This window comes from Strongylocentrotus purpuratus, unplaced genomic scaffold, assembly GCF_000002235.5.
Source record: "Strongylocentrotus purpuratus isolate Spur 01 unplaced genomic scaffold, Spur_5.0 spur5_scaffold_14, whole genome shotgun sequence".
NCBI lineage: Eukaryota > Metazoa > Echinodermata > Echinoidea > Camarodonta > Strongylocentrotidae > Strongylocentrotus > Strongylocentrotus purpuratus.
The window spans coordinates 18,597,025-18,624,100 of record NW_022145599.1 but is presented as its reverse complement, the minus strand read 5'-3'; the positions used below and the strand labels follow the sequence as shown (position 1 = coordinate 18,624,100).

General features: G+C 36.7%; 1 protein-coding gene across 7 annotated transcripts in view; it reads left to right on the top strand.

Annotated features, from left to right (window-relative positions):
* The window catches only part of LOC592564 (rho GTPase-activating protein 17), a 60,608-nt gene that overhangs the window by 18,334 nt on the left and 15,198 nt on the right, over positions 1–27,076 (top strand). For 4 of the 7 annotated variants that reach the window (XR_004063948.1, XM_030984365.1, XM_030984369.1 and 1 more), the window contains exons 6-14: positions 4,338–4,414; positions 14,354–14,474; positions 19,634–19,702; positions 22,131–22,388; positions 23,160–23,226; positions 24,492–24,573; positions 24,926–25,006; positions 25,718–25,837; positions 26,971–27,062. Coding sequence is in view for 6 of the 7 variants with exons in the window: in XM_030984365.1 (XP_030840225.1) it covers positions 4,338–4,414; positions 14,354–14,474; positions 19,634–19,702; positions 22,131–22,388; positions 23,160–23,226; positions 24,492–24,573; positions 24,926–25,006; positions 25,718–25,837; positions 26,971–27,062 (967 nt within the window). In the remaining variant the exon portion in view is untranslated. The remainder of the gene's footprint in view (positions 1–4,337; positions 4,415–14,353; positions 14,475–19,633; positions 19,703–22,130; positions 22,389–23,159; positions 23,227–24,491; positions 24,574–24,925; positions 25,007–25,717; positions 25,838–26,970; positions 27,063–27,076) is intronic. The other 3 variants (XM_011684601.2, XM_030984370.1, XM_030984368.1) reach the window with 1 other exon arrangement.

Here is a 27,076-nt window from a genome sequence, read left to right as displayed (position 1 = left end):
TTCACTTTTCTTCAAATTGATACAAGATACTCTCTATCTGTTCTACTGTCTGTCATTTAGAATTCTTGTATATTTGTACCATGTATTTTGTGAAATCATTGCAAAATGTGACAATTGGGACTTGGGAGTATGACAAAATAAACTGAAAATGAGCTAAGAACCCAACCAATACCCAATCCAAACCCAACCTAAACCCTGACCCTTACATCTAAAGATCAGATACAGGTATACTGACATTTTTTTTGTGGTTAAAAATGTAAGTCTTGGACTTGCCCACATGTACTTCTTTCTAGGAAAAATTCCACCTCCTATGAAGGAAATGGAAGACTTAACTTAACCAGACATTTCCTAGCTCTTAAGATATTTCCTGGTATCATACTACAAACAAAATAGGTTTTCTTTCATTTTCTCATCATTCACACAGTGTTATGAGTGTTGTGTCCTTAACCCGGTGTTTATACTTGAACTGTCACAATGTATTCAAAGAAAATATACATTTGATGCATCATCAGGAAACAATTAAGTGGTAATACTTAATTAGCTACAAGCAAGAAGGCCGTTACTGCCATTTTTTTAATGCAAAGCTGTTACAGCCTTTTTGTGGGCAGTTGATGATTTTAAAGTTGACAGAGTCAATAGGTGTACATGTACGATACATGCTCGGGCATCAATTGCACTGCGGTCTATATCAGTTCTTGACCAAACGCCAAACTCCTATTACCATAACCCTATACCTAAATGTACACCCAACTATAAACTCATTACAATCTTAGCTCTTACCCTACATGTACATGTATATCTGTGACAAATTAAAGGTAATACAAAGTTTTGGGAAATTTTGAAAATTGAGTGGATAGTGATTCTTTACAATTTTGATATACTTGGATGCCCTGTGGATGAATTATAAGTACTAGAAAATTTAGCCCCTAAAACACTTCTGCTTTTGGGAAAAATTTAATAAAAAAATTTACTGGTGCTCCCGGTAAATTTTGATAAATTTCAAATAGCGCCTACAATAGAGAGCTGCGACCATGACAATCTCTGAATATGTAGTTGTGATATAAAGTTTCCGAACGGAAATAGCTAGTGGGTCGATTTTAGTCAAGAAACATTTTTTATAGCTCAATTAATAATCTTGACTTTGAGAGGGAGCTATACAGCATAAAGACTTAATTATTTATAATTTCATAACTGTAGACTCGATTTCAACCGCGACAACGATCACTGAATATTGTAGGATCGCATATGCTTCCAATATGTTCATTTGAACGAAATTCATGGCCCCATACCAAAACTTTGCATTACCTTTAAGCCTGGAGTAATTGTCTACCGGGTCATTGTTCAGCTCCATACAAATGTCATAGGCTGGAGCCCCTTGCACTGTATTGCTTCTGTCAACCCAGAGGTCATGTGTATGAGAATGTATTTAAACTGCAAAAGCTCTTTGTAGAAGTAATATTTGAAGCTCATATTTTAGTAAATCAACATGGAACCCTTACATCAAAAGCAAGACATGTTTTGGTACACTTTAAAAAACTGTGTCACATGATATTGGTACAATGAGTTCACTCATAATTACATATATTTATTTTAATTGTGTGTCACAAGTTTGCAGAGAAATAATAATACCTTGAACCAAAAAAATAAAAAATACCTTGAACCACTTTCCTTTATAAATGATTTTACTTCCGACATCATGATAGCGGTGATTGTGCCAAACACATAGTTTTCAATTGTTTTCTATCAATATCGAATCACAGAGTCATTGCTATTGTGTAGGAATGACAGTATTACTTACACCTAAGGCCTGTCCTCATCAGCTCAAATTGGCCAAATAGCCTGCTATTTATGATTTAGGAAATTGGCCTTATTGCAAAATAGCAGGCTATTTTGCGGGTGAAGACACAAATATCTGGCTATTTGCTTGGGAAATCTTCCCAAGATATCTTGGGCTAGTTTGCAAAATAGCCAGCTATTTGTCCAGTCCGTCTTTGCCAGCCTGAAGACTCGCACTATGCATGAACGCTGAGCTAATTTCTCGAGCTCGAGTTTCGAGCTGATGAAGACGCGATTTTGTGACTTCGGGCTCATTTCCTTAATCAGAAATAGTGGGCTATTTGGCCAAATAGAGCTGATGAAAACAGACCTATAATAGAGATAAGGAAAACAAAATGCCCGTGTGAATGTGCTCAGTTTCTCATATGAGTGTCATGTTTAACAGCAGTAGGCCGCTGTGGTTTAGAGTAGGAGGGTAGTTCACACTCACACACCTGTAGAGGAAAGCAATCAAGAACAGGAAGAAGAGCAGGAAGTTCCTTTTGTTGTGTAATTTTCCTCTTCAGAGACACAATACGTGTATTAACAGGGTGATCCGTCGATGTCGATATAGATTAAGGCTTCCGCTAAATAGGTGTGAAATGCACATACACTGTACATACATGTACTTGTAGTTGTATGAAGCCTGTAGGCCTGCAAATGTACAGTACAATACAATGTATGTATTGGTATGCAAACTGTCAATTCATACAGGGTGTACTTACATTTTCATACATGTATGTGCAAACATTCACTTTATATGTACATGTAAAAGCCTAACCTGTATATAAAGACAACCTAAGAGAGCCAAGAAACATTCATTCAGCAGGTGGTCTTTATATGTTTCTATGTAAATCACTATTTAAGGGAAATGAAAAATGTGGTCATTGTAGACAGGTGGCCGTTTTATACAGGTGGATGCTATTCAGACTAGATCAGGTTTTGACTACCGGTACATGTGTGATGTGATAGAGCAACGTCGATCTGGCGCTGCTTAGTGGCTGCCGGGCTCACGATCAATTGGGCAAAAAGAATTTCTGTTTCGGTTTAATAAAATTTGGAGTGGACTATTAGGCTATTTTTAGGCTATTATTATATATTATATTATATATATTATATTAATATGTATCGATTTCAAGCCTTCAAGGACTCTTACATTTTCAACTGTACTACGTACATGTAATGTTGTGATTAATCTAAGAACAAGTATTTTTTTAACGTGTTAGGTCGTGGGGCAAAATTTAATCAAAGGCCTTGTTGTGCATATGATGAAGTGCCTTGATAAGAATTTTGTCTGTTATAAAAGAGTAGGAGGGTAGCTCACACTCACACACCTTCATTATTTGTTATTGTGTATTCATGAATATGCAAATCGCCATTTTGAGGAAAATTTCCTTTTAAATGTAAACCATATACATGTGTATTACATTTTCCTCATCCCGTATTTTCCTGTACTTTCTTCTTCTATATACATGTATGTTGTACATTGTTTTTATCCCCTAAAATTTCTCCAAACCTAGATTTTTTTATACTGCTATAGTGCCCTGTAATCCATACTACAGCATAGTACTATACCTTTAAGAAAACCAATTTGTTCACATGCTTCGTCAAGTACAAGAAAAGTGCACTACTCTGTATTAAAGTAGATGTATAAGGGGATTGATAAGGAAGCTACATGCCTGTACATGCAGTCTAGTACCCTTGAAAGCAATGCCTAGCTGGTCACAAATTTGACTGATGGGATCCTCAAATACTCTTCTCCGATAGACGCCCCCCCCCCTCCCCCGAAAGAAAATTACCCAATATGAACACGAAAATAGACCCAAGATTTGACGATAGTGATCCTGCCGTCTGTGTCGCCATGGCGATCTAATTCCTCCACCATCGCAATGAGTGAGGGAGGGAGCAGCGAACGCTAGAGCGCATAATCTCGGGCGAGAAGTCGACTAGCTTTCAGACAAAATGGGCTATTGATTGAACAGCTGCGATATTAAGTCATTAATGAGTTTGTTCTAAAAATATGTCATAATTTCTTATCTTTGGGGTGCTGAGTAGTAAAGTGTGACTGAAAAAGGGAAGAATTCCATTGAATAATGTGTAAGAAGCTATTCAGTTTCACTTTTGATGATAAACCCTTCATGTATTATAGTAGAAACATTTAGATATACTGCATTGCACCTCAATATTTATAAACAAAAGGCAACGAAGAAGAAAAAAAAACTCTAAAAAAGAAGAGATGGTTTATTATGCATAGTAGGAGTGAAACCAGAATTTTGACAGCTTAAACAATTAAAAAAGTTTCTATACCCATATTTATCAGCTGATCCGAGGAATTCAGAAACTATTTCTTAGTAGTTGATCAATTTCGGTAAATTTGTCAGCTAAAGTTTGTCCAATATATCCAAGAGTCATGCTCTAAAGACCTGGAAGAAAAAAAGAATCAAGATACAATATGTACATTCCTTTTTCTGCACTTATTTTGTAAAGTTTATAGAATTTACTTTCTTACTTATTGTTTGCAGGAAAGCATCCCTCAAATCCAGAGCAATAAAAGGAGATTAGTCAGACTGACTCTGGATCTGGACTCAGCAAAAACCAGGTAAATTTCCTCAATAATTTCATGATTACAGAGAGCATAATTAAAGCAAGAATACTACGGTAGACGTTTCCTTCACAGAATCTATAAGGATCTATTTAAAATTAACTTATTTTTGTAATAGTAATCTGTGGATGGAAGCATGTTGTGTATGTTTTTTCATGTTGCTATGTCAGGTTATCATGGGTTGTTAAATTAACTCTTTTTTAATAGAGGAAGTACTGTATCCATGTCATGTACAGATCAAGAGCTAGGTATTTACAGTGGAAGCGATATTGAACCACTGTAATACAGAAAACCCTTTTTCCTCTTCTCTGTTGTACATAGTGTAGAGGTGTTGTGGTCTAGTGAGATAAGTCACCTGACTGCCGATCACAAGGTACGGGGTTCAAATCCCAGCCCAGCCCGGCACTAACATCCTTTGGCAAGACGTTAATCTACATTTGCCACTCTCTACCCAGGTGTTAAATAGGTACCCGGTAGGAAGCCAAAGTTGATGTAGTTTGCTCAGTATTGTGAGCGTCTGTAAAATGACGCCTGGCTGGAATTTTCCCCAGGGAGTGGAGAATGTGCATACATTGTGTGCAGGCAAGTCTGAATTCGAAGACCGGGGTAATATCTGTAAAGCGCTTAGAGACATTGTGGATGAATTAAGCGCTATATAAAAAGTGGAATACTATTATTACTAATTTTCTTAGTTGCTTTTAAATTTATAGACTATCAATATTGTCTTTACATGGGTCGACATTCTTACCGTTACATCCTCTTTCCTCCATTTTCATGAATTGCAAATACATGTACCTGTCAGTCTCTTGCTTGCATGCCCAGGTTGATTTTAAATGCACTTGTTCCTGGATCACATACTGTTTGATAGGAAACACCCATTCTTTTTTAAACGCAGGAAATAATTAGGAATGTAGAAAAACCTTGATGGAGATAGAACAATACTTTCCTCGAACTGAAAGCAAAACCAGTTCCTTGCCTCTATCTATTAACAATCATCTCTGAAGCAAGAAATGATTTATTTGCATGCTGTCCTTCCAAGTTTGTTTTCTTCCTGAAGTGCCTTGTAGTAATTAAAGAACAAAGGCAGAAGCTTTAAGTGCTAATATAGCAATTAAATAAAATTATTAACATCAAAGTTGAAACTTCACTTCAAATATAAAGATCACACTGCGCTATGTTTATTTATTAATTTATACTTAAATTCAGTTTGCTTATTTGATTTTTTTTTCGTGTACATGTAGATTCTGAAAATGTCTTCTTTTTTGTTAAATGTAGATTGAAAAAACCTAGCAACATTATATTTCTTTATTCTTTAATTCTTCAAAGATATCTTCTGAAAACAAGGATATGAAGTTTAATTTTGGAAAGGAAAACTTATTACAGAGGGGAATACATTGTTTACCTTTTATGTAATATGTTGATACAGACATTTAACCTTTGGACCGTTCCATAGAGAAACAGCATTTAAAGGATTTCCTATCAATAGATTTACATCCCTTGAAACAACTTTGGTAATATCTTGCTTTCTGTTGGTTTAACAGATTACAAAGCTCAAAGAATGCATGAACAGAACTTGCTAAATTGTTAAATGCGAATAACAGGGCTATACATGTATATGAGTTTGTTGATATTAAGAAACAAAATGTTCTCTTATGAAGAAAAAAAAATGACTTGGGTAGTTGTACCTGTAAAACATGTTCCGTGATCTTCGATTGAATTAGAACATCTACTATTTAATTTCACTTTTTCATTCTTGATACATAATAATATGAAGAACATTTCTTTAAAGGACTACATGTTTATGCATTGCAGGAATAAAATATGTGTAAGAGGGATATCCTTGTAACTCAATTCCTAGAGCTTAAGTTACGAAAAAATATATTTTGCTCCCTCAAGTGATTTTGCTGTTATTATAAGTTGATCTCACTGTTCTCACATTTGCTATATTTTTCAACTAGATATGTGACAAAATGATTTCCATTTGATACACTGTTTGACCGACCATGCATAGCCATGCAAGGTCATTAACAGATTTTAAGAAAAGCTGTCCCAATGCCACAAGTATTTAATAAAACTAAGCCACATATACAGGTAGAAATGAACATGTATATCTTTAAGTGTGACTGTTAGCATCCCTTGGGATATACATGTAATTATGGATGAAATTGTCATAAACCTTGACATACAATGTACGTCTGCCTGCCTGAAGACGTCTGGGCCATGTTGCATCCCAAATATAGCACTGACACATGTGCAAACTATCCCCATCAGCCCCCAAAATAAATATTAATCACTCATGTCGTATGTGAAAGAGAATTATCAGAGACAGTGCAGTCCCATTGATTCATTTTTGTGTCTGCTTCTCTACTCTATGTTGTCTGCAGTCTGCTTCTCAACATTTTGCAGTATTATCCTGAATAGGATTTTTCAATGTATTCATTCAGTAGTTTTGATACCTACCATCCCAGTATAGCTTCCTGAGTGAGCTGCCAAAGGGATTACCCAACCAAGTACCAAGATACTAATTTTCATTTTCTTATAATCATATTAACATTTCAAATGCATATTTTATCTGTGATATGTTTTTAATTATGCTGGGCCACTATGGAAATCAGCTGTTGTTGTTTGGGTGATCCATCCCATGAAAGAATAATAAATGAATGAATAAATGAATACATTATCAATGAGAGGAATAATAAATGAATGCATAAATGAATACATTATCAATGAGAGGAATAATAAATGAATGAATAAATGAATGCATAAATGAATGCATAAATGAATACATTATCCATGAGAGGAATGATAAATGAATGCATAAATGAATACATTATCAATGAGAGGAATAATAAATGAATGAATAAATGAATGCATAAATGATGCATAAATGAATACATTATCTATGAGAGGAATGATAAATGAATGTATAAATGAATACATTATCCATGAGAGGAATAATAAATGAATGAATAAATAAATACATTATCCATGAGAGGAATAATAAATGAATGAATAAATGAATACATTATCCATGAGAGGAATAATAAATGAATACATAAATGAATACATTATCCATGAATAGGCCTCCACTTTGTGCATTCATTCATCTCAATGTGTATTTGCGAATGCTAAAGAGTAATAAACATTTGATGAAAAGTCTTAATAATCCAAATCTAAATAATCCAAATCTAATTTAGATTTTACTAATTTACTTGGCTATATCACTCATGTTCTCATGTACAAACTGAGAGCTACCAATAGTTACAGATAGGTCAGAACATGATGTTTCTGACAGAATATGATAAAAAATATATGTAGTATAGCTTGATACTTGAGCATGGAATAGTTGACCTTGTTGATACATACATGTACAAAAGATAGAACTGTTTCTTGAATGTCACTGTATGTTAAAGGCATACATGTAGCTCCAGAGGCCAGAGCAATTGTTGGGGGTCAACCCAATGTAATTCAACCTTAAAGATAAACTCCAGTACTGGTAAAAAAAAAAAATTAATTCTCACAGAATCAAACGAAACTTACACTGAATGTTCAAGATTACAAATAAATGACATGTGCCAAACAATTTTGGAAGAAAATGTATACTGGCTGAGTAATGAGCATAGAAAGACAAGGAAATCAAGGTAGTACTAGCCCCGACACCATGTGTGCTGTCCCATATATAGCTTTCTATGTGAGTGCTTGTTACTTTACCAAGACTCGGTCAAATTTATTATGATTTTGATGACTCCAGAACCTTGCAGTGCACACCAATACTTACATGCTACATGATCAACTGTTTCTGATCCTTTCCACACCTTTTCTTTCACAATGCAATCGCATTACCAGTACTAAAGTTTATCTTTAACCCTGACACCATGTTTGCTATCCTATTTCTTTAAGAAAAACAAAGTTGCTCTCATTCCATCTCGGGGCAGGTATAAACAATGGTTTGACCTCCAGACAGGACTAGGGTCAAGTCTTTTGGACTTCCCTCATTTTATGAGTGGAATAGGAAAACATGGATTTAGCATTGTAATTCAAGTTGGGGCATTGTCAAATACTTGGCCTTTTTACACCGTTTGATTTTTGTTTCATAATTATCCCTACGCTGTAGGTTTTCTTATTTTGATAATTTGATTGTTTGTTTGTGAAGCTGTTTTTAATTGTATTAGGTTTACATTAAATCCCAATTCTTTCTTCACTATTTCTTGACAACCCTAAGAGGAATAGGTCTAAAACACTATTTTCCAAAAAATATGTGGGGGGGGGGGCAGCTTTTTCAGTGTTTCTAAGGACAAAAATCAACCATTCCCCCTCTGTTTTAGTGCTGTAAACCATACAATTTGCATTTATAGAACAATGTTCCAGCATTCACCTTTAAAGGTTCATAAATTCATAGTGAAAGCTTAACCAAGATGTGTGGGCATCAATCTTATGATGCATTAGAGCCAGAGGAAGAAGCCCCCGCCCTCCCCCCCCCCCCCAAAAAAAAAAAAATGGAAAAAAAATGGGTAAGATGAACTGTGTATGTACATTTCAAAGTGTATGTTTCTTCAAGATATGTTTGCTCCCAACCCCCACCCCCTCCTATCACCTGCCTAATCTGAGAAGGGACAGAGCCCCTGTTATTCATAACCCTTGGGCCGCCTTCTCCACCCCTCCAGCGTATTGTAGACAGACATCTTCATTTTGGAAGTTTTCATTCCTAGCCTAATAAATTTATGAAGTCATCTTTCACCCAGATGCGGGTGAACTTGAACCAAGATCGTTACCCTCTCCTACTCTTTCATCTCTCCTTTGAAAGAACTGTAATGACTCATCCCTCCCCAGGGGCACCTTACAACAGTTACATATATCCCCAACAACTACCCTGTTCACATTGCATCTATTGTTCACGTTGAATTATAGCCCAACAACTACCCTGTTCACGTTGAATTATACCCGAACTACTACCTCGTTCACATTGCATTTATATAGCCCACCAATTCTACTGTTCACGTCGAATTATAGCCCAACAACTACCCTGTTCACATTGCATTATACCCCACCAATTATACTGTTCACGTTGAATTATACCCGAACAACTATCCTGTTCACTTTGCATTATAGCCCAACAACTACCCTGTTCATGTTGCATAATAGCCAAACAACTACCCTGTTCACATTGCATTTATATACCAATTCTACTGTTCAAGTAGAATTATAACCCAACAACTACCCTGTTCACATTGTATTGTAGAGGTGTTTTGGTTGAGTGGATACGTCGCCGGACTGTCGATCACAAGGTCCGCGGTTCGAGTCTCGCCACCGCACTAATGTCCTTTGGCAAGACATTGATCTACATTTGCCACACTCCACCCAGGTTAAGTAAATGGGTACCTGGTAGGAATTTATTCCTTGAAATGCTAGAGGGCCGTATGGCAGCCGTGCTAACGCCAGGGTAATAATCGGGAGGGCCAGGAGGGTCAAATCTGACTGACATGAGCGCTATACAAGAACCCACTATTATTATTATTATTATTTTTATTATTATCGCCCAACACCTACCCTGTTCACATTGCATTATACCCCACCAATTCTACTATTCATAATGCATTATTCCCATCAACTACCCTGTTTACATTCCAAGGGTGGACCATAGACTTACATCACCTACCCCCACCAAGCTTCCACCATGTTCATTTTACAGTGCATGCCAAGAGAGGCCACTTCCAATTGCTGCATTCACGTTGTAGTCCGGAAGCATGGTCCATTTTAGCACTTCTGGTGTAAGTGGTCATATTGCCATTTAACGCTCAATATTCGTGAGTGAAACTTCTTAGACTGACTTTCTTTTCATTGTGTTATTAATGGACTGATCTCACTTTGATCTTGGATTTAGGACACCACATACCATTCACAAACTACATGCGAGCTAAACCAGATTATCTTTAAAATGTAAACAGATCCAAAGGACTGTGTACATGGACAGACTTCTCTGCTTGTTATACTACCCCACCAATCAGCCCCTGTTTGTATTCCTTGTCATAGCAGTGTATACCCTCTCGGGTGCAATATTGGGTGAAATATCCCCCCCCCCCCCCCACGATCTACAAACACCCACACTAGCTAAAACCAGATTATCTTTGAGATGTGAACAGACCCAGGACTGTGTACATGGACAGACTTCTCTGCTTACCCCACCAATCAGCCCCTGTTTGTATTCCTTGTCATAGCAGTGTATACCCCCTCGGGTGCAATATGGGGTGAAATAATTTCCCCCTTAGCCTGCTCTGCTGTCACTAATGTGTGTGCCTGCTTTGTCTTAGGATCCTCAGTATATGTTGGGAATACCGAATAACCTGTTCACTCGACTTGAGGATGAAATTCATACGAAACTTGATAAATAAACGTTGTATAAAGAATCATCACAGTGAAACACTATGAACATGACAGACAAAGAAAGCGGACAAAATATACAGTTCCTCAGGTAGACAAAGGAACATCCCTTCACTGCTATTATGCAAAAAGGTGAATATGCATGTGACACCTGTTCTACACATTTGTACATAATAGCAGTGAAGGGATGTTCCTTTGTGTACCTGAGGAACTGTATATTTTGTCCGCTTTCTTTGTCAGTTATGTTCATAGTGAAAGGAGGTTACAGACTAGAATAGAAAACAACATCGTAGAAAGAAATGTCTTATATAGAAAACCAGTTGTGAAGAGGACAATTGACATCACAGCTGACTCTTTACAGAGGATTTAACAAAAATCATTAATATATTCCAATTTCACCTTGTTTTGAGCCTCTGTGTTGCAAATTGAATTCACAAAATTTGCGTTAAAGATAAGCCCAATTGCATTTCTTTATGTGTGTACAGCAAACATGATCAAATAAAATAGAACCCCCTCCTCATTTTCAATTAAATCAGGATGAAAAACAACACATACATGTAGCAATCAATTTTACTTGGCCTAAGGGAAAAGCTTAGACAATATACCTTCTACTCCTAGCTTCCTTGTAAATATTGGGTAATACCACACTTGGCTAATATGTGAAACGTTCACAGGAAAATTGGATGATCCATTTCCTGCTTTATGGAACGTCTCATAATTGGACGCCTTCTCAGAAACCTACATGTATTTTACCCATGAATAACAGAGAAAAATTGTGAAATTGGAGCATCAAATGATGGTATCTTGACACTGCGGTTTTAATAATTCAGCTAAAGTTTGTTTTATTTTCTGTAACTCTAGACAAAACACCATCTTCCAAGTACCGTGGAATGTGACAGCTGAATTTTTCTTTTTTGATTTTCACTTTGTGTCAAATGTTGAGAGACAGAAGGGGGTTAACGCTATGATAGGATACAAGCAAATGCCCTTCTCGCTCTTACCAGACAAAATTCTTATGAGGAAAGAATCTTTACTATTTCTAATCAAAATAGTAAGATCTTTGCTTTCCTACAAATATTAAAAACCAAGTTCCCCAGGGTATGTGATAGACACGATAGGGGGCCTTGTCGGTGGTGTGCCCATGAATAACATTATAAGCTTGGATACCCTAATACATCATGCTCCAGTTGATTCAAAAAGAGAAAAAAATTCCAGGTTGCTATCGGGGCATTATAAGACTGGGAAAAATGAAAATGTGAAGGTTGAGAAAACATTCAAGAAGGCTAGATATGGCATTTCTGAATGGTGCATGTGTAAGGCATCACAGATAATGCCTTAGAATTATCTCTCAATGCACGAAGCAGTTCTTGATAAAGACCCTGTTGGAAGTGAAAAATGAAAGAGATCAATTTCATTTTGATGGAAAGCTTATAAACCATGGATTACAATAATTTCAATTATATGATCAAATCTACAGCTTTGAAAATCAGGAGTTGTCGACCTAAAACTAGCTACTGACTTTATAACATCATCTTATGTGGAGTACGCATATTCAAAATAACTTTGCATTAATTAAGCACGGCTCATTGCCTCAGCTATATACTGTATGCATGACAGGTTGGTCCACATATTATGTCATCACCATAACTGTGGCAAAGTTGACCCCTGTTCAATGTTGATCTGCAATTTGGAGGGGTGCGAAAAATTAAGTTTTAATTTGCTTTTTTGCGATACTGAAAGGAAAACTTTTTATTTTTTATTCCTCTATATTTTTATTCTATGTTCATTTAGCTTTCCATTAATATAAAATTGTATTTTCATCAGATAGGGTCATTAAAACGGTATGGTACCCTCAATGGAGTTTTTAAATAGAAAGGTGTGTTTTCCAGTCCCTTCTCGTTGAGAAAATATGTGATGCTCCAACAAATGCTCAAGTGACAATTCTCGCTACCCTAAATAGGTACGAAAATCTCGAAATTCGCGAGACGAGGTAATTTTCACTCTCTCGGGTCGTCACTACAACTTCCGGTATAGAGTCCCATCCCGCTGGCGCTAGCGCCTGTGTTCGCTGTGCATAGTTTTCACGCACGCTAAAATCGATGCCAATCAGTGTAATTTGTACAGATTATAATATGCAATGGAAAGCTTCGGGCAGAATTAGTGACTTTAGCACAAAAGGCCGTTAAACTCTACCGTGAAAGAGAGGGTTGTGATCACGAACGCCTGCACAGGAAGCTGTAATGTCGAAAAGCTATCCCATAATGCAATGCGCGTTTTCAGGATTTTCCCCGGATCTCGGCAGAATCGCTATTTGGGGTAGCGAGAATTGCTCTGAGCTTTATTTCATCAAAGATGTAGGGTTAAGGTTAGGCTTGCGATTGGGCTTTACTGATAGTAGGTTAGGTTTAGGTTTAGGGTTAGGTAGTGTTTGGTCCAGGGCTGAATTGCAGGATATTCATTGCGGAGCAGTGGTTGCCAGAGCATGTGTTGTACAACCAAATTTGCTCTTTACTGTGTTTGCAAATGTGGTTACCATTTTGCTTCATGGAATCAGAGAATCAAGTGGGATTATATGATATCATCTGAGTCATATTAAAAGATACTAACAGACAATTCCAAGAAAATGCTGTTGCCCAGGTGTTAATTTTTTGTTTATTCCATTTTCATGGCTTTTCCCCAATCGTGTCTGGATTTCCCCAGTATTGCAGCCATACACATCATGCTGTATCCTATTCTACTCCAGGATACAAGAAAGTCTGCAGTTACTTTTGACAAATAGAGACATTGAGTTTTCCAGTAACAAAATGTCTAGGAGGAAACACCTTCAGAAATGCAATCAAATGCATGTATTGTATCTTTTAATGATATTGTTTTCATGTTCTCATTAAGATATTACTTTCTGTCTTTACTTTTTGTCAGAGAAAGTTTTCTTAAGATGGTTATTGTTTAACTGCTTTCCATATGTTTTAATTAGTTCTCAAAACTGAGCAATATTCAAATAGGATGAAATAGAATCCAGATAAATTACCTACAGTGATGTCAATATCCACCTACAACCAACTGTCGGTTTTTATTACCATTATAATACAATCATGTGATATAATACAAACAAATATATACATGTAGGCAGATATTCATGAAAGCAAACTAAATCAATCCTGGTTTAGGCTTGTTGACTGTTCTTTTGAATGTCAAGCGTGCAATCTTTGTAATTCTTAGAAATCGTAGTACTTGTGTATTTAAAGCAAATTGAATCAACTCGCAAAATGAAAATGAAAGTTTGATGTAATAAATTATTCATTTAGTAACAATATTGTTTTGATTCTTACTCTATAAACCATGGGCTGTCTACAAAGACCACATTGTTTGTTTCCCTTGCAAATGGTTTCTCATTTAACATGTAAAAAAGGAACCTGTACATACCGGTAAATACTACCTGCCTATGGAGACCACTTTTCTTGTCTCCCTTGGGTGGTCTTTATAGACAGGTTTCACTGTAATATCATACAAGTCCTTAACTTTGGTGTGGTTTTGTTTCGCTTTCTTTCATGAATACAGGTTCCACAATGCTTCCAGGCAAACAGGATTAGGGAAAGGCAACTTCCAGGAGCAAGCAGCCAAGATAGATGCCATCAAGGAAGAACAGGATGATGCCCAGACAAAAGTAGAACAATGCAAGGTTGGTATTGATGAAGAGACGTTAATCTATATTTGCCATTTTTCACCCAGGTATAGGGGGTTTCCGGTAGGAACAGATAAGCACAATATTGCAAGGTTGATATTAATGATGAGAAACTAATCTACATTAGCCACTCTCCACCCTGGTAAAGTTAAAAGAACATTGCAAGGTTTGGATTAATGATGAGACATTAATCTACATTTGCCACTCTACACCATGTTAAGGGGTTTACGGTAGGAAAACAAAAGTAGAATAATGCAAGGTTGGTATTAATGATGAGACATTAATATACATTTGCCACTCTCCACCCAGGTATAGGGGGTTTCCGGTAGGAACAAAAAAGTAGAATATTGCAAGGTTTGTATTAATGATGAGACATTAATCTACATTTGCCACTCTCCACCCAGGTATAGGGGTTGCCGGTAGGAACAAAAAAATAGAACGACGCAAGGTTGGTATTGATGATGGGAAATTGATATACATTCGCCACTCTCTACGCAGGTGAGGTAAAGTGAACATTGCAAGGTTTGCATTAATGATGAGACATTAATCTACGTTTACCACTCTTCACCCAGGTGGAGTAAACGGTTATATCCAATAGGATCAAATTCCCTCAATGCTTGTGTGACTTATCTTTATATGTCAATGGAACAGATGGAATCCTCTTGTCTGCCTCTTTCCTTCTCTTTCCTTGCGCTCCATATTGACCTTTTTATCATTGATTTATTTTATCGCACGATTGCTCAAATTCTTTTTTTTTCTTTCTAATTGTTTGATTTTTCAAGCCAAATCGTTAAAAACCAGCAAGTTTCCTTGTTATAAATGTCATCATTTTTGTTGTCGCCATATCAATATTTTTTTTCCATCTTATTCAAGCTATTTCCATAATGATCATATTTCCCCTAAAGTTTAACATTTTCTTCCTCATTCCATGGATAAATTATCCCACAATACAAAAGCTGGTAGTAGGGGGGGGGGGATACATTTCATGAATTTCACTAACAATACATTATGTCACAAGCAGCCGGTTCCCTAATACATTGTACAAATATAGCCACAAGGCTTTAGTTTCTGTGAATGGAGGTTCTTGAACGGAGAGAGACAAATCCGTGGTAAGATTTACATGTTGAACGTCAAAATGAGAGGAAAAAAAGCGGTTTCACTTCCTCAAACTCTCCGAAGGTTGGTGTCCGCAGATCAGATCAAATGAAATGGAACATGACCATATATGTACACTGATAGAAACCATATCCCAGACAAGTACGGGCTTCTCACCAATATTATAATAATAATAATAATATTCTGCCTTTATATAGCGCTTGTATATTATTCAATCAAACAGTAAAGACCATGTATCAGATCACCTGAGAATACTTTCATGAAGAGTGAAACATAAGAGTAGTAATGATGATGATAATCTACATATAGAAACTCATTGTTTCTAGGCACTTTACACATTGTACAGTATGTTGTGCATTAAATGATCAAACAATTTATACATCAATTAGAAGTTTTTGAAAAGGGATTTAAACAGGGTTTTAGACTGATAGGAGTTAGTTGTTACTGATCTAAGGTTGTAGTCTGAATGCTTTGACTTTTATTTTATAAAGTGGTCGGGTCAACCGACAGAATGTAAATATACGTAGTATTTTGTGTATTTACATATGGGTTGATGCTTTTCAGGACATACATACAAGTTGGTTTATATGAATTACATCAAATTTTACCATGAATGTTCACATCTTGTCAAAACAATCCATAAATTCCAAGTAAACTTTAGCCAGTGTCACTGAAGAGGAAGTTCCTTGATTCTGAACTTAGTGTTGCCTTTGATATCCTGTGACTTCTGTGACAATAGCCCTTGTCACATCTGCAAATAATACGATACTAAAATATTCATTTGTGAGTGATTTTTTCTTGCCAACCGTTCATATTACTGAGGCAGTACCATAATATTTACACTGTAATTATACAGTATTACCCATACCTGCCAACCACCCCGATTTAGGCGGAGTTCCTCCGCATTTTTCATACCAACTCCGAATTCCGAATGCATGCCTCAAAACTCTGATTTTTTTAAAATTTGTATTATTTTTTTTTTTTTTAATTTTTTTTTTTTTTTTAAATTTTTTAGAGTGTAATGCACTTGGAGAGTATATAACTATTATGTTTGTATTTCGAAATGTAAAGCGCCTTGAGCATGTTCATGTAAAGGCGCTCAATAAATACCAATATGTATGTATGTATGTATAAGACTAAAGCATAACACAGCACTGATAACCAGATCACGCCAACATCCGCGCTCGCGCTCATAGAAGATATACACAGCGCAGCCCGAACGTGATCGTTAGTTCCCCCCCCCCCCCCAATCTACGGGCTACTACCCCAATCCTTCGGGTGTTCGCGACCTCGTAGTCCATCCAGAAAAATTTACTCCTAATTTCTCTTGTCTCAGGTTGGCAGGTATGTATTACCTATTAATATATGCATCAGCAAAACTATGGTACTATGTAGAGGTGTCATGGTCAAGGGGATAAGTTACCAGACTGTGGATCTCAAGGTCCGCGGTTCAAGTCCCGCCGCGGCACTAATGTTCTTTGGCAAGACACTGATCTACATTTGCCACACTCAACCCAGGGGAGGTAAATGGGTACCTGGCAGGAATTAATTCCTTGAAATGCTAGAGCGCCGTAATGGCAGCCATGCTAAAGCCTGGGTAATAATCGGCAGCCCCAGGAGTGTCGAGTCTGACAGATATGAGCGCTATACAAGAACCCAATATTATTACTCCCTTGCTTGGTGAGTATTGCCATGCACTGTGGTAACTCAAAATACAATGGCTGATGCACCATGATAAAAACAATAGTTCTAATCACCTGTTTGATTGGGGCGATGCACTTTACCCTGCAGGCCCCACTGTGCAAGCATTAATTTTAGGCTAGTTTTGCAGACACCATATATATATCTACCAGGTTTCAATAATTATACCTCATAATCATTCCTCCTAAATTTTGCAGGTCCCAATAGTAAAAAAGTACCTGCATAGTTGCTGTTAAATGCATGTACAGTCAATCCTGTCTACAGCAACTGCCCAAGGGAAACAATCAAATGTGGTCTTTGTAGACAGGTGGTCACTAAAGCAGGTGGTCACTAAAGCAGGTTAGACTTTACATGAAGCAGGAAGCAAAATATTGCATTATTTGATCATTCATGTATACACATTCATGTATACATGTACATATACCCGTTCATTTCTGCTGCTATTGGTAACATATCTGTAAAATAATATATTATGGATAGGTGATAGATATGAGCAGCTAGGGCTAACAAAAGTTCCTGATAGATGTCATAATCTGTCATGTAAAGCCACACCTAGAATCAGGTTACTGCTATCAGCTTGGTGCTGGTATGTAGCTCAGTTCACAGTCAGTTCAAAATCTTGGGTAAAATCAAAACAAAACCCATGGTTGAGATATAGTTAGATGAGTACCAGTAGACTTGGTTTCTATGAGAAATGGAAATTGCCTCTGAAATCAGCATAGGCTCTCTGTTCCACATTTTCATTGTTGAACATTTTCATTTTTAACTGTGACCCCCCCCCCCCTATCTCAAAAATGACAAGTTAAAAGAAGTATTACGACCTGCAAGATCCCCCCCCCCACCATGAAAATGAAAGTTTACACATATTGAGAGTAATGTTTCTCTACATCACAAACTAATTACAATGATTTACAACATGATAAACATGATTTTGAAAGTGGATTTTGCAATTGTTGTAATAGATGACGTCAAAAAGCAACATTCAATTTGTGTTAACACACATTATGATAATTCTTTTGTATAAACTGTCTCTTGCCTTTTTCTCTCTTTCTCAAGCAAACACGTATTGAAAGTGATCTACCTGCATACACAATTCATTCACTTTCATTTTTCCCCTTTAAATTGTTAGACAGTACCTTTAAGGAAAGGTGAGATATGCTTAAAAGCACTTTTTACAAATTTTGAAAAGCACCTTTAATTCTTATCATGAGGTGAAAGTTCAAATACTAGTTGTGATTAGCCTTCTGTTTATCTTGACATGCAGATACGAAACCTATTGTTTTATTCGACACCCACCGTATCTGTGTATCACATTTAGAAACTTGAATTTCACATTAGATTATTCTTGAGAGCTATATTAACCAATATCTTTCCACTATGTAAAAAGGGAAGCGTCATTGAAAAATGAAAATGCCTTGTGGATAAGACTTACATGTACAGTGCACAACTAAATTATTTTATTTATTTTATAGGATAAGTAACCATGATGATAACCAAAATTTGTCATAAAAAATTCTTGAATAACGATTGATAATTTTCATTGGACTTATGAAAAAGATAGGATATTAATTTATTATATTTCATATTGATTTTCAGAAGTGACCAAGCAGACTCTGAAATATACTCAATGAACAATGGATATTTACTCAGCTAAATCAAATTTGCTTTATACCCGAAATGTCAGGTAGTCATTATATGGTTCAGCAAATAGAATATAAAAAGCTCTCTATAGTTCTGGTTCACATGGCAACAACTATTGAACCACTGTCCACCCAGAAACTTTTGCATGTGAGTCTATCTACATGTATCTATCAAGGTATTTTCTCCCAGCTCGGAGGGTGATTGCAGCGTTTTTCCTCACATCTCTGTTTTCTGCCATCCTAGTACACTCTTTCAGTGTCATACCACACCTTGTCTTAATGTTCCCCCTCTTAATTAGTTCTTAATTTCCCTCTATGTCTGGTACCTTTTACTTTTCCATCCAATAAATCTTTTAAGAGACTTTAGGGCCCTGTCTTTATACAAAGAGCTAGTCACAACTATGTACATAAGAAATAGGAGACTGCAAACTTGCGATTGATAAGAGGACTTGCGATTGATTTGGATCAATCGTAACTCTTTGTAAGACGGGGCCCTTATGTCTTTTGATGCATGTGAGTAACTTTAACTAATTTTTGTGAGTGGTCCATTTTACAAAACTTTTACAGTACAGATTTTTTTATTTACTGTGTTTCATGAGAATATATTCAAGTATAAAAGTTGTTTATAGTATTTCTGTATGAAATACATCTAACTCTCGCACTCTGTTTTTTTCTTCTCGCATCTTTTTTTTTCCCTAGGATGCATTAGTGACGGACATGCTGAATCTAGTCTCCAAAGAAAGTCTTCTGTCCAGGAGTCTAATGGATGTGAGTAGCGTATAATGAAAACATTCCTATATCTTGGTTTGTTTCCAGTATTAGTGGTTGAGTTGTAGAACAATTTAGCTCCTGAAAGCCTTCAAACTCCTCTGGAAAACTAAATGCTTTCAGAAATGTTTTTAGAAAAAAGAAAAAGAAATGATAAATGTCATCAATATAACTTTGGGGGAAGTATCACTTTCAACAAGTCCTGAGATAATTCCTGTGAACTAAATACTAGTTTGTAAGGTAATGGATTGGTCACCTTAAAGCCCCACTGTACTACTTGCATCTACTTGCTCCCTCTATATACAAAACAATGCATAAGCGGTGCCCGTTTTTCCCCCCATGATCCTCTTTTTCTTATGTTAATCGAAAGCTGAGTTGATGAGATAGCCACCTGTCAGTGACCATGCTGGGTGGTCTAATCCTCCCTGGTCAAACTAGTACAGACAGGCTTTAAGTGTTGATCTGAAAGCTACACATTCCTTGGTTGCTTTATATCGACAAGTATATTGTCCATGTACATGCTTTCTTAAATTCTTGGTAAATTCATCAAGCAATATCAGTGTCACCAAACCCCAAGAATTGCCCAAGAATTGTCCGGTGGGAGATCCTGTTAGAATAGATATGAAGAATCAATAAATCAGATTTTTTATTTTCTTCATGTTGCGTCCATGGAGGCTCTTTTTTTAATTTCACATCTTTCAAAAGGATACTCATGTTCTGTCTTTTGTTCCCAGGAACATGTCTTGATCGTCTGCCCAAAACTTTTAAGAACACTTTGTTCTGAAGCCAAGAAACTTAAAACTTGTAGGAACTGGGGCTTTGTGTATAATGTTCTGGAATATATTAAAAAGCCATCGTTTGGGTCAGGTCAACCTTAGTACATATAGCACTGTACCTGTACATATGTCAGAATTCCCTGAATTTATCAAGGAAAATTGACAGGTATTCTTTATCTCTATACAATTCTGAATTGAATAATGGGAATACAATTTAGTTTAGCAGTCACAATGAAACTACTTTATGTTTCTATTGTCATATGTTTTAATTAATGATCAAAGACAAAACTGGAAACAGAAGTCAATTCATGGCTCAATTGTGTATAAAGGTGTTGAATGACACATATTCAAACTTTCTTAAAGCTACAATTTACACTGAATCTTTTCCTATTGAGTTTTGAATTTATGAATCTACAACTTCCTTATCCTTAAGTACCATTGATGAAGAAACCATGTACATGTATACATGTTCATGTTTGCAAGCTAAAAGAAATTATAATGTGGATCGTATAAGCAAGAAATTATGTCATTGTTTTGTAGGGGGCATTTGATATTGCAAAAAATCAAGTCCAAATTCCCGTTAGTCGTTAATTTACAGACTTTAATACAGATTGGATGAAATGGGGATCGTGTCATTTTTTTGTTGTCAACAATTATCGTTGCTAAAATGGGGTCCAAATTCTTGTTAGGTTGTTAAATTTCTAAATAAATATTGCAGTGTATTGTTATGCAAATTAGGATGCCTCATGTATGGTACTTGCTTATTCAAAGGCCTCAAGTTACCTAGGGGTATTCTGGCATGAGGTCATGTGTTATTTGAAGGAAGATCATTTTATTGAATAGTTGCCAGAAGACATGGTTAAAGGGACTTGGAACATTTTAAAGATCACGACTGACAAGATGTTTAGGTCATGATACAAAAAATCCTATTCAAAGGGTTTGGTACAGCCATAGAATTTTTTTGGGGGGAATGTACATTCCATGAAAGACTTTGGTCAAACTATGACATTTGAAGGGAATTACAGTATGTTGGTAATAAATTTATTTCATTAAATATTTACCGAGTAGACAACAACAAAAATACAAAAAAGAGAAATTGTTATTAATGGACCAAGAGAGAATAATGTGCTTGAAGTGTCCAGTGTGGTTTCCAAAAGTGGTTGGTAAGAATCACCTTTATCACAGGGGCACTGTGACAGGTTCATTGGGCGATTGTTGCTGTCTTTGTCAAGCAAATTCCTCTATGGTTTAATTTGCATGCATAAGCCCACCTGTTCAATGGTGACTGACATCAATTTCCCAGTTAGTGTAGAGTTGGCACTGAGCGTAGGGAATTACATGTTTATATGGAAAAACATTGGAGGTCATTAAAAAAACAGGTGCTGATAGAAGTTTGTCTAGATTATTAAAACGATACATGTTTGATTTAAATCTTAAAGCCCCACCTTACTACTTTTAGCTACTTGCTCCCTCTATAAAGTAAACAATACCTAAGTGGTGCCTGTTGGTCCCCCATGATCCCCTGTTTCTTATGTTAATTGAGAGCTGAGTTGATGAGATAGTCACCTGTCAGTCACCTCACTTGGAGGTCTAATTCCTCCTGGCCAAACAAGTGCAGATAGGCTTTAACCGTGGTCCTTTTCTTTTCCCAGATGGTAGCAGCCCAGGCCCAGTACCATCGCAATGCCCTGGCCAGACTTGAGAACATGGTTCCCAAGATGAAGGAGACCCTGGACCGGGACCAGCACAAGCCCACGTTTGGGACCCACCTGGAGGAGCACCTGAGGCTCCAGGACCGGGAGATCGCCGCCCCCATCGAGGTCCTCATCACGTGGCTCCTGGAGCTGGGCATCGAGGAGGAGGGGCTCTTCAGGTTGGGCGGGGCCCAATCAAAGATGAAACTTCTCAAGGTGAATATTCCACTTTGATTAAAGCCTGGTTTATGTGTGTGTGTGTCTGTTGGGGGGCGGGGACAGGTTAATCATCGTTTTATTGACCATGTCTAGGACCCGTAGAGGTCCAGGGCCCCGTTGCACAAAACTTACTATAGATGGTAACTTTGCCATCAATGATAACTACCATGGATACCTAGATTTTGTTTGGCTGTTGTGCCCTGTTACCATGGTAGTTGCCATTGCTGGCAAAGGTATCATCAATGGTAAGTTTTATGCAACGGGGGCCCTGGACATGTAACTGCTGGCACTGTGTTTTCGAAGTGGAGGGGCTGTTCCGTTTGGGTGGAACCATTCCAAAATGAAATTTCTCAAGGTGAATATGAAAACATTTAAGTAGGGTCTGGTTAAAAGACTTGGTGATTACCACAGAGGGAGAATAGGTAATCTTTCTTGAAGGGAGTCTTTGTTGTTTTGATTTTGCGTAATTTTTTTCTTGGATACCAGGAAAGTACAGTTAGCTTAAATCATAATAATTGCCTAATAATTAACTGTACATTAGTTCTAAAAAGTACAGCCATGTGTAGGTGTCATCAAGTGGTTTAAGCACATGACTGGAAAGGCTTAGGTTGTGGGTTTGATTCTGGGCATGGCACCAATGTCCATTAGCAAGGCATCAATCTACATTCATTACTCTATATCCAGGAGAAGAATGGGGACCTGGTAGGATGACAATAAATGTTTTTCTCACATCAATAATGTCTCGTCATGTCAATATTTCCTATGTAGGCTGCGTTTGATGCCAACATAGAACTTGATTTGGTGGACTTTGAATTCCAAGAACACTCCATTGCAGGTAAGTTTCACTCTCTAGTGTAAGTCTGAAATGTGTCGGAAAGTAGTGGTGAATGATTGGGGGAGGTGTTCCCCTCATCTAATGGCAGAAAAAGATGAAAATAGAAAAAGAGAGAAAGAAAAGAAGCAAGACAAAAATTTGTCCCCTTTTTTGCATCCCCTCCCTCTCATCAATGGCATATTAATTGCATTTTATTCACCAATTATGACTGCCTCACCCCCCCCCCCCCCAACCTGACGATGATGCCAGTACCCCCTTTTAGTCTTATTATACAAATTAATTATTTTAAAAAAAAACTTAGGAGCTGAGTGCAGTTAAACTTTCGAAAGAAAGGAAATTATTTTCTTTCCTACCCAGGATATTGTTCCTTTTGTCAACTGAGAAATGAATAACCTGCCTTTAAACAAAAAAATTGATCATTGATCATATTCTGTACGTTTTGCAAAGTGTTTGTGGTAATGTATCCATTACAAATTTGATATCAAGAAAAGGCAACCTTTGATTGCTTTTGCTCCTTGTGAGTTATTTGTTACTTGGACAGGAAAGAGAGGTTGAAACTGAAGATAAGGAAGCAATACAATCATTAGAAACAAGTACTAGCAATACAAAACCACCAAAAAGTCACCGTAAAATGATCTTTTTAGTTAAGGTTTGATTTTAAAAGGGAAGTTTCTCAGCTTCAAAATGATAAATAACTCTTCACATATGGATGTTCCTACTCCATGAAAACAAGAAGAATATCAAATCCAAAAGACTGTTACTTTAGAAACAAAGGTGTTTAATGTCTGTTGTCTATTATTAAAGTACTCTGACTCCCAAGGTATTGTGCAAGGTGACAAACGGAGTATTAGATATCTATAGAAATTTCTGTGAAGGCACTATCAGGTTGTTCTGAAAACTTGGCTAACCAATTAAGTACATCCTGTTCTTCATTTTGCTAAGGCATCAATGCACCATCTTACTCTATAGGCCTGTTTTCATCAGCTCGAGATTGCCAAATATCCCGCTATTTGAACTACCCCGATCTCAAATTATCCAGTTTGCGTCTTCATCAGCCCGAGGTTGCAATTAGCGGGATATTTGGTCGAGATAATCATCCCAAGATATCTTGGGCTAGTTTACCTTTTAAATTGTTGGATAGTACTAGAAACTATTGCGGGCTTTGACACATAATTTGATTGGGATCTAGGAGTGAGTTGTCTTGATTTACGCAATGTATGACATGGAGTCCCTCATTTTATGTTTTACTTCTCTTTTTCCATTAGCTGTACTAAAGCTGTATTTGAGAGAACTTCCAGCTCCTCTATTGACCTTTGACCTCTACACTGACTTCATCGAAGCCGGCAGGTAATTGAAATGTTATGTGATAAATGGTTTTTCCAAGGGATTTAGAAATGAAGTACAGAGAAAGAAAATCGTAAATATTTTAATTATCTCCTTAAAGGAAAAGTCATAAAAACCCACTTCTGCAAACTTTTTATTTCTTAAAGAATTGAATTTTTATTCTAAGAAAATGGGGGTTTCTCCTTTTTTCAATTAATTTTTTTTTCAAATTATGCCATTAAATTCTGATCCTTTCTATTCTGATCTTTTCTGATATAAGGCCCTCATTTCATCTTTCCTCATTATGATCTGTCTTGTTACTGTTATTATCCAAAGTCATTCCCTTTTCTTGTAATTTTTTTCTGTTTGTTTTCAGCCAAAAGGATCCTAATCAGAAGAAGGAAGCGTTGAAGAAGGTCGTCAGTAGGCTCCCAAAGGCCCACTTTGATAACTTAAAGTATGTTAATGTATGTGTGTGATTGTATATATATATAGATATATATGTGCATTACCATTCAACACCAACTGTTATTAAACTGATGGCATTTGATCTGTTTCTTCAACTTGGCATTTATGATTGATATTACCGGACTTGCTGTGAATCTAGTCAGATGAATTGCTTTGAGTTTAAAGATATAGACCGGTAGTGGTAAAATTCTGGTTCAAGGTTTTTGGGTGCAAAACATCCATTCGATAATGTTTCAATATTCCCTTCAGAGGTTTAGATGGCAATACTTCAACCTAAATTTGCAAAAGAGCAGAAATATATGCCCAAATGTTCAATGTTGAAGTGCGTTCGCGATATCTATCCAGGCCGGATCGATATGATAATTTACCAAATATATCAATTAGTAGGCGGTTTCCTGGCAAAATTTGTATCATCACGTATTAGTCAAAACATATTCTTTAATATGATTGGTAATAAGAGCTTCCATTTCATTTTTTGCAAAGGGGGCATTTCCCAAACTGGTCTATACCTTTAAAGTTTAAGAAGCATACCAAAGAAAAAAACCTAAGCAAAGTTTTTTTTTTTTTACTTATCTTTTTCTGCAACAGGACCATATATCTGTACATTTGATCTCTTACTCTTATTAGTATACATTCGACGATTTCTCTCAAAAATTATATTGCTAACAATGCCACATCAATGATTTCTTTCTCTCTGCAGGTACCTATGTCGATTCTTGAATCTGGTTGCTGACAAGAGTGATAAGAACAAGATGACGTCCTCCAATCTCTCTCTCGTCATAGCGCCCAACATGCTCTGGTCGGAAAAGGATGACTTAGGGTAAGAGAAGAAAAAACAGAAACAAGAAAGATGATTCTGGTTGAAAAGAGACTTTACCTGGTGATAAATATTTTGCACGAGGTGAAAGATAAGAGACCCTCTATCCATCGAGGCGCAGCCGAGTTTGACAGGGCATCTCATCTTTCACTGAATGCGATATCTTGTTCCATTGCACTAATAACGACCATTTGCTATTATTTTATACAGCACCTCGGACATTAACAGGCTTTAAAACAATTTTTGTAAAGTTTTTCCTAGGCCTAATCCAAATCTCAGCAATTTTTTTATCGATGAAATTACCTATAGTGAGCGTGCACTATTATTAAGCAGGCATCAGACCATGAATTGACCAATGAGGTTGCAAGAATCTGAGTAGGTGTTGTATAAAAAGAGATAGTAGAACCTTCTTTTTCAATTCGGTACAAATTCAGAATTCGTAAGCTCTGTAAACTACACGTTTAGGGGCAGTTGAATCATTAGATAGATATAGCTGCATATTTGAAATGAATGAATAAACTATTGACCAGTTGAAAAAAGCAAAGGAAAGGATTGAAAGCAATATCAACATCATTAAATTTCAGGAGATGGTAGAACTTGCTGTTCCAAGTGGTACATCTTCAGAATTCTTAAAGAGAAGGTTGGGTTCTGGGAAGAGGTGACAAATAATTTGTGAGCGTTATCATTTCTTATTATGCAAGTGTATACGAACATCTAATACAAAGTGTTCCCTGAAAAGCATAGCTCTTCAAATGCCTTAATATTCTCAATATGGCATGTAACATCATAAAAATCATCATCAAAATCAGGACAGATTTTTATGCCACACGTTCATGTAGTCCCATATACATCTTTCTGTGTACAGTACTTGTAACTTTTCCAAGACTGGGCCAAGTTTCTTATCATTTTGATGATTCCAGATCCTTGCAGTACACACCATTACTTATCAACCTTTTCTGATTGATTTCACTTCATTTCTTTCACAATGCAATCGCATCACCAGAACTCAACCTTATCTTCAAGCTTGGTAAACAACACATTTAGATGTAGTTGCCAGCTACATGTAGTTCATTTGATTCGTGCATGTAAATAAATGAACTATTGACCTGTTCAATAATATTGTCTTAAAATTCCAGCATTTTATCTCCGACCTCCAGGACATCGCTAGCAGCAGCGCCAGGCATCGTCGATTCCTTCATCACACATGCAGAATGGTACTTTCCCGGAGGTAAGCATCTCCTT